Source organism: Barbatula barbatula (genome assembly GCF_947034865.1).
Source record: "Barbatula barbatula genome assembly, chromosome: 23".
In the NCBI taxonomy this organism is placed as follows: Eukaryota; Metazoa; Chordata; class Actinopteri; order Cypriniformes; family Nemacheilidae; genus Barbatula; species Barbatula barbatula.
In genome coordinates, this window is record NC_136786.1 from 18510932 (window position 1) to 18525545 (window position 14614).

Genomic DNA, 14614 nt, shown 5'->3' on the forward strand with positions numbered 1-14614 from the left:
GTGTTGTGTTTTTAATATTCAATGTGAAGTGATGACACAAAACAAACGTCTTGCTTGTGGCTTTTTTAATATGAAAAGTTAAGGCCAAAAGAATTGCATTGAAATGTATAATGAAAGGGCCTTTTATCATGCAGGCAGCCCAGATTGACTGTTACTGTAAAGGGGAGATGTGGAGTGAGCCGTTCCCTGTGTCCTGTGTACAGTATCCAGTCTTATCTGCACCTCTCAAACTGCACTCTCAGGATTCTGATAGAGGATGCGAGTAAAGCAGCTCTCCTTACATCAACACAAATGCCTTATTGCCTGTGATGGAATTTTAAAGCTATTTCAGGCAGGCTGTGAATTTGCCTTCAACGAAATTCACACAGGCTTCAGCATTTTGATGGCAGAGAACCGGCCTACACTAAAGGAGGCATTAATGCAAAGTGGTGCACATTATTGGGACATTTGTTTCAAATGTATGAGGTCTCGAAGGTAAACGCTTTTAGATCTGTATATTGATTTCTCACTCTGAGAATGTTTACATGTTCCAAATGTATATTTCTGCTCTGCTTGGTCTTCTGGAAGTCGGCCGATTGCTAAGGAAAACAGTGAATATTGTACATATCTCAGGTGGGAATATTTTTCAAGGATATTGCCTACTAAACTTAATATGAATAAACATGATAATAGTTGGAATGTGTACGGATATCTCCTGTGAAATAGTCTGTCGAAGCTAGAAAATACTAGCCACGAGTTAAGCAGCCAGATAAACATTCGACATCTTAAAATCCGTCATTATTCAGACTTCAACAACTTTTGTGAAATCTTCAGAATTGCAGAAAAGTCGTCCGTGTATTTAAAACGAAACCCACGAACAACGCTTTATCGAAAGAAGGGAAGGAAAAGCAATTGTCCTTATCACAGCTCATATCTTCACCTCTTCATCATTGTTGCCTGTAAAGAGATTTGAGACATTTGCTCATAACCACAACAGTGACAACGTTTGACTAATATTATCGTGCCTACACAAAGACAATAAAGAGATGAATCTAGACTGAAAGTAATATACAAGAAAAGTTATGGAAAAAACAGCACAGTCAAAAAGATCTAGAAAGATAGGAATTGTTTACAAATGTGCTGGAGATGTGCTGTGCCTAAAATAACATTCGTATTGCATAAACAGGTTACACAGACAAAAGTGTGTCTAAGAACAGGACCGCTGATAAAAGCTTATTAGTGTGTTGGTCTATTTTTAAACCAAAGGAGTAAACCACACAAAATGAAAAGTGTGATGAGAGTGATCAAGAAAGAGAGAGATGTCAAAATATAATCGCATTTTACAAAAATACCTGCATTTATATCACAACTGCAATGCTTTGATGGTCATGTGAAATGATGGAAGCAACATTAAAAGGATGCAGTTACCATAGTACTGTATTTTACTGTCATCTAGTGACAGAACGGAGTATTGACCGATTGAATAGCCACAGAGCTAAATGTTCCTCTTTATCCTTTAACTAAAATAAATACAGAATAAAGTTCAGTTAATCTGATTTTGGCTGGGCAAAAGTTACAAATACGTTTTTCCTGTTTGTGTAGGTATAACCATTTTTTACCCGACTGACGTCAAAACCTGAACATCAGCTTGACATCATAGAATGACGTAAGAAAACAGGTCAGAAATGCAAATCAGAATGAAGTCAACTTGACATCCAGACACTGATGTCTTTTTGACGACCAAAATAAAAGCAATAAAATATAAGAAAAGTTTTATTCATCAAGCTTAATATAATCCAAATGTAAACTGGATCCCCTGAAGGGAGCAACCGTAAACATAGAAATCCACATAGAAACCCATCAAATCATTGTTCCCCTATATGTCCACAACAGAAAAGGATTCCAGGTTTATTGTCATGAAACTTTCCAAATTATTCCTGCCACTCCGCCGCTTTCTTCACCCTGAATGCAAATACCAAATAAAATAGTAGTGTGCTATTAATTAACCTCATACAAAAACAAACATAACAATAAGCACACTTCACACAAACAAGCGGTCCCGTCTCACGCTCGTGTGCTATAAATGTATAAGTCATATTTCATTGAAACACATGTTTTCTAAGTGTTAAGATAACTTAAGTTTTACATTTCATGGAATGGAACAGAATAAGTGTATAATATTGTGTATTAATAGTTTTATTTTTCTTTATTTTAATTGTTAAAAAGAGGCAAATAGTACAAAAGCTAAATAATTATATTTTATTATATTATATATTTTGGTTTCACATTGTGATTTCTCTTTTCTGCTTTTTGCTTCCTTTTCTTTTGTTTGTTTGTTAAAGTAATGTATGTGGAATGATGTACAATTTACTACAGATTGTGGAGGATGAATGTTAATCTTGCCTTTCTGTTGTTTATCATAAATCATAATAAGGATTAATAAATGCTACACATTAAGTGCACATATCACACAAGGTTTATATAATGTTAACTTCTCAAACCCAGAAAACCTGTTCAACCCCTCAATGACACTGCTTGTAAGAAATAAAAAAACAGTGCTTGATTTCTTAGACTCAGATAGCCAAATAGTTTTCGATATAATCTGGGGACAGATACGTGTAGGGTAACTCCAGCTGTTTGTTTCTTTTTGTGATGTCTCTTACTATCTTCTTCAACTCCTTCTGTACTTTCTCCACAAGCCCGAGGGTGGCGCCACTGCAGAAGTACCACTCCTTATAGTGGCACAAGGGCACCTACAGAGGAAGGACAAGCTAGATAACTACTACACAAGCACAGGACAGCACATGTATGTTGACAATCCCAAAGAGCCTCTAACGGTCTGCAGATGTATTATGAATAATATATAGACACGTATATAATAACAATAGACACATCCAGTAGATAAACAGCGTACAGTTCACACAGTCCAGTCAACTACCACTTACATAGTCAATGGCATGTTGTGACAGTAGACTCAAGACACGAAGGATGTGACAAGAGGAATTCACTCCTGGAAGGAAGGACACAAGCTCATCCTCACTTATAAGGCCTTTGGTCTGAGGAGGAGGGCGTACCAGAGCTGCCGGACTGTTTGGTATCCAAAGGTTGTAATCCAGCTAAATGTTGAGATGAATGGGGAAAGATAAACGCATGATTACTGAATCTAAATAAGATATAATGTCATTCTGTACATACGTTAGGTAGTACTTAGGAGTGACTAGGGCTCTTAAAAGGGCAATTATACTATTCATGAACACTGAACATGCCTGAGAGAAGTTCACAGCTGAGTGAAGCGCAGAGCAGGTGAAGATCACCATGGTGACAAACTTGCACATTTCAGCGACAGTTTTAAATGATTGTGGAATCCCTGGAGAATATGACACGAAAGAAAAGCTCTCAACAATAATTCGTAAAAATAATAATAATAATTGGTTACATTTACAGTATATAGCACTTTTCTGGGCACTCAAAACGCTTTACATGGAAGGGGACCACCACAAATGTGCAGCATCCCCCTGGATGATGCGACGGCAGCCATACTGCGCCGGAACGCCCGTCACACACCAGCGTATTGGTGGAGAAGAGACAGAGTTACGAAGTCAATTAGTACGTATGGGGAGGATCAGGAGGCCATGATGTATAGAGGCGAAGGGGCAATTTGGCCAGGATGCCGGGGTTACACCCCTACTCTTATTTGAAGGACATCCTGTGATTTTAATGACCACAGAGAGTCAGGACCTGGGTTAAACGTCTCATCCGAAGGATCCCCGTCACTATACTGGGGCATTAGGACCCACACAGGGTGAGCACCCCCTTTGCTGGCCTCACTAATTGTAATTCCATGGCATCGCTGTGTGCTACCTTACATCTTTAGTGCAGATGACATTTGTACACTTTAGGGTGTTAACCTATGTGACTAAGACCAAGGAATCCCTCCGTGAAGATCTCTCTAATCCAGTTCTGCAGCTCACAGTCCTGCTGGACGTCCTCGTCATTACAGTAATGCAAACTGCTCCAGCCCTCGACAAACCTGTATGCAAATGCAAACAATGTATTCACTTCACACACTTAACATTAGACATACATCAATGTCTCATTCATAATGCAAAAATATGCAACCATGTTGTCAGTCTTCCTAAGGTATTGTACCTGTGTAGAGCATCCCACACCCTGTTGGCATCTTGTGCGTAATAGCAGATGGGGAGTGTATCGACTCCACGGCATCTCAGGTCATCTGGCACACACATTGAGCTATAGCGCAGGTGTTGAGTTCCTCGAACAAACAGCAGCTTCACTGCATCCAGACCACAAGACATAGACTTCAGAGAGAAGAAACCAGAATTTGTTAACTAACTCCCAAACATAAATGGATTCAATTTCCATCTCAATATGCATTAAAGGAACCTTGTCAAAAACACCATCTTTGGCCAGAAGAGTTGCTCTAGCATGAGTGTTGATCTGAAGAGTAGTCTGAATATTTGGCATAAGGACCTTAAAAAAACAAAATAAAATTTGGTTCCTAACAACTAAGAAATTCAATGTATCCATGATATAGGTCATAATTACTGAATTGTGATGAACTCTATATAGAAGTCATTTGTTTTGCTTTGTGGTTTTGTAAGATGGCTTAAGGTACCTGGTACAGTGGATGAATCTCTGGCAGCTGTCTGAGTGTGGCGGTACAAAACACCTCCCCTACCAAATGAGTCCGCAAGAGATGGGAGAGGACCTGATGGACTACAAAATCTGAATTACGCACCCACATCTTTGCTAACAACCAATCCGCTGCAGAATCAGAGGGCAAGAAAACAGGGTTCTGTGGACCAGGAACCTGTTGAAGCTAAAATAAGAAAATGATTTAGTATAGATTCATTTCATGCTCAAGAGTTAGGATTGTATTTCCCTATTCACACAATTTTAATTTAACAACTGATTTCAGTGTTAAAAAATACATTTCAGGAGAGATTTAGGCCCGGTTTAACAGACAAGGCTTATCTTAAACCAGGACTATGTCTTCGTTAAATTAGGATATTTAAGTCCATTTTAGGATGCTGTCATAATTTTCTCATCCTTCAGTTGTTACAAACCTGTATACATCAGTTTTGCTGAACACAAATGAAGATGTTTTAATGTAAGTTTGTAACTAAACCATTTTGGGTCACCATTGACTCTCATAGTAGTCTTTTGTCTATTGAAGTCAATGGTGACCCAAAACGGCTTTGTTACAAACTTACTTTCAAATATCTTCAATTGTTTTCTAGTAACTAGTAAAACATCTGTGTGAAGCTAAAGTTGTTGTGAAGCTATCATTTAAATTCTAATTTCAAATTGTAATTTGCGTAGACCCTATGACCTTAAACCATTCATTAGTGTCAGTTTTTGATTTATAGTAGTCTAAATGACAGTCTTATGACAGAAAACAAATGCCTGAATAATTGTTACTTGTTATGCAGGTCTTGCAAATAACTATGATAACTATTATCTTTCCAAGATACTGCCAAAGAACTGACTTCCTTTGCTTCACACCAAAAGCGTTTCCAGAAAATAGACTGGGTGTGCATCTGAAAAACTAGGTGTGCCTCATTTATTGTCAGATGAATATGCAAAATTCCCCACTCTGCGTATCACTAACTTGTAAAACTGATGTGTAAAATTAGGCTCGCCTGAAATGGAAACGCATTTGCCAAATAAATTCTGAGGTAGCCAACATTAAACCCACCAATTTCAGTTGTAAATTAGTTGTTTGCAAATTAAGGGTTATTATTACGAAATTCGGTGCTTCCAACACTCGTTTCTGATGCGAAATGTCAAAATGCACAGCTGAAAACAAGCGCTCCACATAAAAGCTTGTAACAGGCAATGTGATCGAAACACACAGTAAAGGTTAAAAGTCTTTATCACATGAGTTGAAACGTTTGAGCAGTTGCACAAATACTGTAAATTCAGGAAATTCTACTTCAAGTCTATCCACCTTATTTTTGACCTAAATGTGGGTGCTGTTTTGACTGGCTGCTTAACATTTATGTTGAAACTGTTTCATCCTTTACGTAACTGACCTGACTGTTCCTGGCATAAAAGGACAACGGCATTTGTTTAGAATGCGACAAAAGTCTCCCAAGATGCTGGGGTCTCGCAACAGTCAGTGTCTGTTTGCGGATTGCTTGGCAGTCCAAATGCCAGCAGATATTTTTAAATTATAAATAAACAAATATAGTAATTAAACAACAATCACCTAAATTTTTGAAAATATTATAAAGACTATAAAGATTCAAATATTTATATAGTACAATCGCTGCTTGCCACAGCTTAGAAATTGCACCTATTGCTATTTCGTTGCAGTCCGTGCCCAGCCCCGTTCAATTTCACTCCAAAGAACAGGTCGACTTTGCAAATGTGACTCCATGTATATTCTAATAACCAAAGGGCAAACCACATACCTGTATGGCAATTGGCTTAAGTTCTTTTTTTTTTTGGTTGTAATAAAGCAGACATAAAGGAGCAGTCAAGTACGTCTGCTTGCCATTGACAGTATTGGCAGGCAACTGATCCAGAATATCATAATCCAGAAGATAAACACGTCCTTTCTGAAATATATGCAACAATAACAATTACAGTTTGACAAATCCAACTGCCTCATAGTATATCACACATGCACACAAACACACCTCCATCGCACTCTTCAGGGAAGACCCCGCCGGCAAAAAAGATCTGACCATCTTTGAAGTGACAGGGAGATTGGATGGCAGGCTGCGGATCTGTTTGACAGACAGCGGATTGTAGCCATTGAGGCATTGATATCCAAAGAATGCATCCTCTTTCCAATGGGCATGCACATATTCTGTAAGTGAAATGAATGACAAGAAACTATCAAACTAAAACAAAAACCTGTTTTATTTACATCGTTTTAAGAAGAGGTAGTTCAGCTGGTTCAAAACGCAGCAGCACACCTCATCTTCCAACAGCCCAAAAGGCCTCACGTGACACCCCTTTTCATCTCTCTCCACTGGCTACCGGTTGAAGCCCGGATCAGATTCAAGTCACTGATGTTTGCATACAGGACTATCACTGGATCTGCGCCGGCATACTTTCACACCCTACTACACTCCTACACCCCACCCAGAACCCTGCTCTCTGTATGACATATCGCTTATTGCTCCCCGAACTCTTTGTAAGTCGCTTTGGATAAAAGCATCTGCTAAATGACTAAATGTAAATGTCAAATGTAGGTACCGTTTGCAAATTACACAGTAGATATTGTGGATATTTATTTAATGTATTTGTTCATACTCGCAACTGTGTTCTCCGTTGCGTTGAACAGGAAGAACGTCTCAAGTTCTTGTAGATTATTCCAAGATGTTCCTCTTCCAGTAAAACCTTCTATGTAAGGCATATTCTTGGCTGGACTGCCAGACAAGTGAAGCACAATATTCCATTGTCAAATTCAGCTAAAATCTAATCCATAAAAAAACTAATCTTGTAGTTTAAGAACAGTAAACCATACCTTTGACGAATGTAAGTCAGGTTGGGGCCTAGAGCTGCCACATTGGGCATGTCCACACAACGAATCACGCCGTCAATAAAAGTAGCAAACCTACAGACAAACATTCTTATTAGCGTTTAACATTTTGTTATCATTTAATCATTCTCTTGACATTTCAAACCTTTATGAAATTAAATGAAATACACCTTATTGACCCTCAAAGGGGAAATTCGTATTGGATCAAGATGTTCACAAGGAAAAAAACTTTAAAAATACAAACAACAAATTCAACAATACAAACAAATTAAATAAATAAGAACACTCATTCATCCTTTTGATTGAAAAATATAAAAGACTTCTTAAAATGATTGGGAACACGTCCCTGTCGGACACATGTGCTAGAAGTGTGATTAACCTATTGAGTTTCATTGCTCAAGAATGAAAAATAACACTAATCAAAAAGGAATCCACATTAAACATCATCGATTTCTGAATTAAAAGATGGGGCTCCACGCCACAGAGGATTTTGACAATAAAGCAGAGATAGGTCAGGTTTAAATGACTTTCTTTCTTCTGCATATTTTGAAGAAGGTTGGTAAAAGAAAACCGTTGGACACACTTGACTTGCACTGGTTTTGTCTCCATACAATACAAGTGAATGGGGCCCAATGAGTTTTGGTTACCAACATTCCTCTTCAAAATATCTTCTTTTGGGTTCTGCAGAATAAAGTCATGGAGGTTTTAAATGACAAGAAGGTAAATGTTGTCAGAATTTTCATTTTGAGGTGATATACTGAGTGGCGAACAAACCCAAATAAAACGGTGTACCTGAAATACTGCTGTTTGTTCTTAAGATCCTTCTCCCTTTGAGCTGTTAGGATTGCCAATGTCTCGTCCTTTCTCAGACACACTATGGATTTTATGAGAAACATTTTAAAACAAATGAGGATGTGATGTCTCGAGTGTAAATAAACAGAATATTTGTGGGGTTTTGTTTCTGAAAATAGAACCTTCATCATTCCGAAGCTCAACCCAGCCGTCTGCGCTCTGAATCCATTTATGGCAAGGAAAAATGTCCACACTGGGATCTTCGAAACGCTGTTTTACCTGAACATCCTGACAGTGCCAGTTCTTGTCCGGAAAACCAGGCTGAGCATCAAGGCGCAGTTTCAGCAAAACCAATTTGCCAACTTCCTTTGTAGGTGTGATGACAATGTCATAGACCTGTTTCAAAGACAGAAGTCTTCGTGTTAGACTCTTGTACTAAAATAAAAACCTGTTCTTATGCCTTTTTTATATTTCTGAATCGATCAATCTATTCAATGACTTAAGCTACATTTACATTACATTGCATCTATTTAGCAGATACTAATCCAAAGACTTTCAAGTTCGTTCAAGTGGATCGCGTTCCTGCTCAACCGCATTTCACAGTATATCTGTATTTAGAGCGATGCGAGACATTTCTATAAAAGGTCTTACTGAGCCTGGCAGGAGACGATATTGTTCTGGGTTCATTTTCACTGGAGAGGTCTCGCATAGAGTACCGACCAGAGAGATCCAAACACTGCCATACGTTCCTGAGAGAGGTAATATGGAGGTACGAACTGTCACGTAAAACGTATCCATTTGGCTCATCGTGAGGTTCCTAAGCATTGAAAAAGAAAATATTATTCTGATACTGTTAATATGATACGATGATAGTTCTATAGTGGGAGAGGTGGACATAAATCTGTTGTCCTTGCATTGTAGGTGTATGAATCTCATATACAGCACAATTATTTACATTGTAAAAAATAACTTCACATGCCATTTCGTGACAGACCATACCAAGCAAACATTAAGGCAAGAAACAGTGTTGGTTTATTAGCCCTGACTTATTACAGAACGGTCAACTGTACATGGAGACTGTAAATGAAATCAATTAAATGAAATACTATATGACAACCAGACACTGTCATAAGCCTTGTGATAAAAAGGCCAAAATAAGGTCCTCTTTATGGTTTAGTCTGTTTATTGGGTCTGGAGGAGAGAAATGGATTGTGTGAATCTAGTGTCAAATGCTCTGTGAATTTAAGCCACTTCCCTATTTCAGTTGCATGAATCTCATCTGAACAATTGTTTCATTTACAAACGAAACTATTTTCAAAATAACATTAACTGACGTACATGCCAAAATGATGTATGACCCTTGATTTATGTCCTATGATACATGCAAGACCTGTTAAACTTGTTTGTGAAACTGCTTCAGGTATATGAAGTGCATAAATCAAGGGAAATTACAGAATGACTGTCAGGACAAGCACAAGTCATAGGGAATAAATTACAAAACGTATTTACATTTAGCAGACGCTTTTATCCAAAGCGACTCACAAATAGTTAGCGATATGTCATACAGGAGCAATAATACAATAGGTGCTAATACAAAGTTACTAGTTTCGATAAAATGCCATGAACAAAACCTGTTAAGAGTAATTATGTTTTTTTTTCCGTTTATTTTCATTTGTCTGTCATGTATTCTTAGCTTTGTATACTGTGCTAGGCTTTAATGGACTAGTTTTGATGCACTTGGTTATCAATACACAAAAAACACATGCTTACCACACTTTTACTATTAAAAACCATGGATCATTTTATTTTTAGGAAAAACATAAATCAAATATTTTGAATTTTTTTATAAAAGTACTTAAATTTCTCTCTTTTTCTTAATGTGTATTTTTTGGCGAGTTTTTGCACATGGAGCTGACAAAAAGACGGCATTACAAATTTGATTTGTAAATACTGGAACATCATTTATGATCATCACAGCATTCAGCTAGAAATTCATTGTTCTAGAAAAGCGTAATTGACAGAAATCTAAATCATCTCTGATTATGAACACTGCAGACCTTTCAGTTTACATAAAAAACTTGTTAATCTGGAAATATAAATATCAAATCTGTAGGCTACAACAAAAACACAAAGTCCAAAACAAAAGTTGAAATATGTTTTTGACTTTTTTAACTGTTTATGTAAATGAAATCTGCACATCAAGGATTTTAATGGCTCTGCAGTTCAAGCATACTGACAATATAAATACATTTGGCAATATACTAGGCCTATTAAAGGCCAGAATGTTCAATTAAAAACTCAGTTTAATGACACTGTCGATGCTATAACTGCATTGACTTACCTTGTGTGGTCCCTGAAGATGTGAATTAAAACGCACCTTCACTTTTGGTTTATGAACTAATGCACTCGTGCACTCCGCCTCTCCATTTCTGATCTCATAATCTTTGGTGTAAATCATTACTGCACTGCAGTGCGAGTATAGTGTGAATGAAACATGCTTTGCCGGAGAACGCTTTTCGGCTTAATTTTAAAGATAATAATAATAATAATACGTGTTATTTATAAGCTAATGCGCTTTTCTAAGACCAAAAGCACCACAAACAATAACAGATAAACATAAATTCAAATGAAGAAGTACATAAATAACACAGAATTTAAGTAATAAAATAACCATAACAAATTAACACAATAAAATACTACTCATAACAGTCAGCATAATCCATTTGACTTCCTGAAACTGACGACTGTGGGGGCATTTCTAATAGTAACTGGAAAAGCGTTTCATAACCCGGGTAACAGGGAGATAAAAGGCTCTTTCTCTTTCATCAATTTTATTCTACATGGAGGCTGCTGAAGCGTAAAGGAATCAGCTGAAGGGAACGAGAAGGGATGTGTAAGGAGACTTAGATATGTAAGAAGCAGGGGCGCAGATGAGATTTTTAAATGGGGGGGACCAAGCTGTCAGCAAATGATTTCAACTTCAATATTTTGCGTAATTTGTGCTTCAATAGTGCTCAAGTACTTTGCGCAATTTGGGCTAATGGTTTGCACTAAAAAGCAATTGGAGGATTCTTATTTAAAGTCATGGATAAACAACAATGAACAAAGGCCTATATGATCAACACTAGTAACCCATGATCAATTTGTCTAGTATGCCACCAAAACGTCATGCCTACTGATAAATATGCTTTATTTAACCTTTTAAACATAAAATTGTTAATTTACCTCAGTCAACTTCTACAGTACATTGGGTTAGATGATAATGTTGTGCCAGGACCCTAAGCCTTGCAAGTCCAGATTAAATATTATTTCCTGATAAATTTGATTTACCCAACCATTCTTTTTGTTAAAGTGGCCATTCTTTGGCTGTTTTCGACGCTTTGATTGTGTTTTTTGGGTGTGTAACGATGGATGTTCCTGTTTCTAGTTTAAAAAAAATTTCACGACTATTGTCACCGCTGTCCCTCTTCTCACAAAACGATCCGGTTTATATAAAGTAGGTCCTTCCGAAACGCTCTGGGCAGCATTTCCCGATAACGTTGTCTCAGCTCGCAACGAAGACTCTTAAGGTACATCTTAACTCAAGTTATACCTTTTCTATGCATGTATACCTTTTGAGGTTACTTAAGGTAAACCTTCTTAAGTGCGACGTTAGGTTGATATCGATGTCTCGAGAACCGATTGTTCGGTCTACCTTGCGTTATAGAGTGGGCAAAGTATTGAGAAAACTATGTTTATTATAAGAAACGCTTTTGAAATAGCAGAAATGGCATTTATCAGTGCTCACTGAAATAGTATAAAAATAGAGAGAAATATGTGTGTGTGTGTGTGTGTGTGTTTGTATTTATAATTTTGCACCCTCACAGCCATGCAGTTTCTGCGTTCACCAGATACATTAACTGGATGTGTGGTTTCGCTTGAAAGGGTCATTTATATTCTCATAGTTTGCCATCGTGTGTTAATGTTCTCCTCGATCTGTGTGATTCACATTATTGCACTTTCTCAGCCCATATTCAGCCCCAAACAACTCCCCACGGCAGAAAACCGAAGAGTAACTACAATAATAACAGCGGAGTATGATCCTCCCAAGATGGCGGTGCAGCCGGCGGAGCTGCAAAATAAAACGCTGGGCATGACGTCAGCTTCACATTCTCTATAGCCTCCTTTAAAAATAATAAAATATAATAAATATATAAAAATATATTGAGAGCACTTATACTCTCAATAAAAGCAGTTTATTCAGTGAGCAGTAATGAGTCATACCTACTAAAACGATATTTCCTGTCAGAGGAACTTTAACTCCGTTTCAGTACAGAAGCCCTTCAAAAAAATGTGGTTACTGCTGTCGGACGACATTCTGTCAACATACAAGTTTAAAAATCTGTTTAAATTAGTTTTACACAAATTGCAACTTTTCCATAACTGCAATAAAATTTACTTCTTATTTTAAATCTGATCAAAACTAACATAAATAAACATTATGGGGTAATTTGGCTAACATGCAGCATTAATTGAACTCGAAAAAATATTCGGTTAAGATTCAAACATGCGAATCACAAATATGACTGTAACTTCCCATCCCTTAGACAACCCGGTCCTGTAAACAAATCTTCAAATTTTGTTGTTGTTTTTTGCGTGCAGGGATTTCTGTTTCTTCATGCCCGGCAGATGTCCACGGCTCTCTGTAGAGTCAGATCATGTTCCCGTAAAAGCCTGCCTCTTCTCTGGTCATTTGTAAGACCACAAACAATCCGGTCTGTTATCAGTCACTCGGTAACTTCTCCAAATTCACAAATCCTTTAAGCCTGTCACATAAGCATCAATAAACTCTGACTGGCCTTGAGCTCTAGTAAAGAATAAATGTCTCGGTATGTCAGGTTCCTTCGGTTCTTTTAACATATCGCAGTCGTCATCATCTTGTGGAATACCTCGATAGCATCATCTGCTGCGATTTACTCCGACTTATCAGAGATTCCTCTTGCGATTAGATACAGTTCGAATGGCTCGATTCCAAATTTAATCTCACATATTTATAATTCAATCTTAAATATATTAGTTTTACACCAGCTCTTAATATTTTAATCTTACATGAATGTTTTTTTATAGTTATTCTATAACCGCCCCAGGTGTGAGAGGGAGTTCACTTCCATTGACATACTTCCTTTCATATCGCAACTGCAATGTTTTCATAGTACTGTGAACAAAATAAACAATATTATGATGACAAATTTACCTTAGGATTGTTATCTGCCATCTAGTGACAAAGAATGAGTAACAGACTGCTGTAACTAATTGTTAAATGCTTGGTTGACTGCATGTATTTCGTCAGTCTTAACATCATCATATCATCATTAATATGGTTTTCTACTGTTTGTTGGTTTCATATACTTAATTCAAAAGCCTTGTGAAGGGGAATCATTTTTAAATCCTGTCCTCCAAACTAAAAAGACGTAATGACATTTTGCAGACCCTCTTCTTATAGGCCTAGTGCCTACACACCGAGAGAGATTTTATAAATTCATAATGTGTGTCTGTCTAATGTAATGAAGTCTGTCTTCCATTATATAAAAATTAGCCTGTGTGTCTATTCAAACATCACATTTGTTCCAGCCAGAAGTGAAACTCACATTTGCATAAGCATCAGTGCGGATGTTTGTGTTATTCTAAGAACAACACTGCGACCAGATGTTCAGTGTCCCAAAGGGCTTTATAAATAAATGTGCGTAGCATGTGAACCCTGTCGCTCACGGGGAATCAGAGAGCAGAGTTTGCTAACAGATCTCAACATGACAAAAATGATATTCTTAATCTTCATCTGCTATCTTTTTGTGCAAGCTGACCATCTTTCAAGTGAATAGATTTGCTATATATATATTTGAATGTCTTTGCTCTTTTGTTAGACATCTACACTAATATCTTTATTCTCATTGCAGACTGCACTGCACAAGTGACTCAGACCCCATCAGTAAAGACCCTAGAACCAGGACAATCCATTACAATAACATGTAACACCAGCATTAGAGTCGGTGCCTGGTGTGATGATACATATTGCTTAAGCTGGTACCTCAAGAAACCCGGAGAAGCTCCTAAACTTCTCATCTATGGAGCAACTATCCGATATTCCTCAGTCCCGTCTCGATTTAGTGGACGTGATTTTGGTGATAGTCGTTTCCAGTTGACCATCAGTGAAGCTCGGAGAGAAGACGGGGGAGAATATTACTGCTTCGGCGACCTAGGTGATTATAGATACACACAATGATAAAGACTCGTACAAAAACCTCTGTCATTTAGAGTCCACTAGCAGATGTTGAGAAATAAGGATGTGAA

The 14614-nt window shown here is 37.5% G+C and overlaps 1 protein-coding gene across 1 annotated transcript; it reads right to left on the reverse strand.

Annotated features, from left to right (window-relative positions):
* Positions 1 to 1922: 1922 nt before the first annotated feature.
* Positions 1923 to 9733, reverse strand: LOC306912043 (polyunsaturated fatty acid lipoxygenase ALOX8-like). The gene is made up of 14 exons (XM_079487881.1): positions 8939 to 9733; positions 8470 to 8683; positions 8288 to 8369; positions 7481 to 7570; positions 7267 to 7382; positions 6645 to 6817; positions 6417 to 6563; positions 4616 to 4819; positions 4384 to 4470; positions 4129 to 4298; positions 3888 to 4009; positions 3246 to 3346; positions 2925 to 3095; positions 1923 to 2732 (listed from the first exon to the last, which is right to left on the reverse strand). The coding sequence occupies exons 1-14, from the start codon at positions 9221 to 9223 to the stop codon at positions 2553 to 2555; spliced, it is 2142 nt and encodes a 713-aa protein (XP_079344007.1). The 5' UTR covers positions 9224 to 9733; the 3' UTR covers positions 1923 to 2552.
* Between the last annotated feature and the right edge of the window lie 4881 nt (positions 9734 to 14614).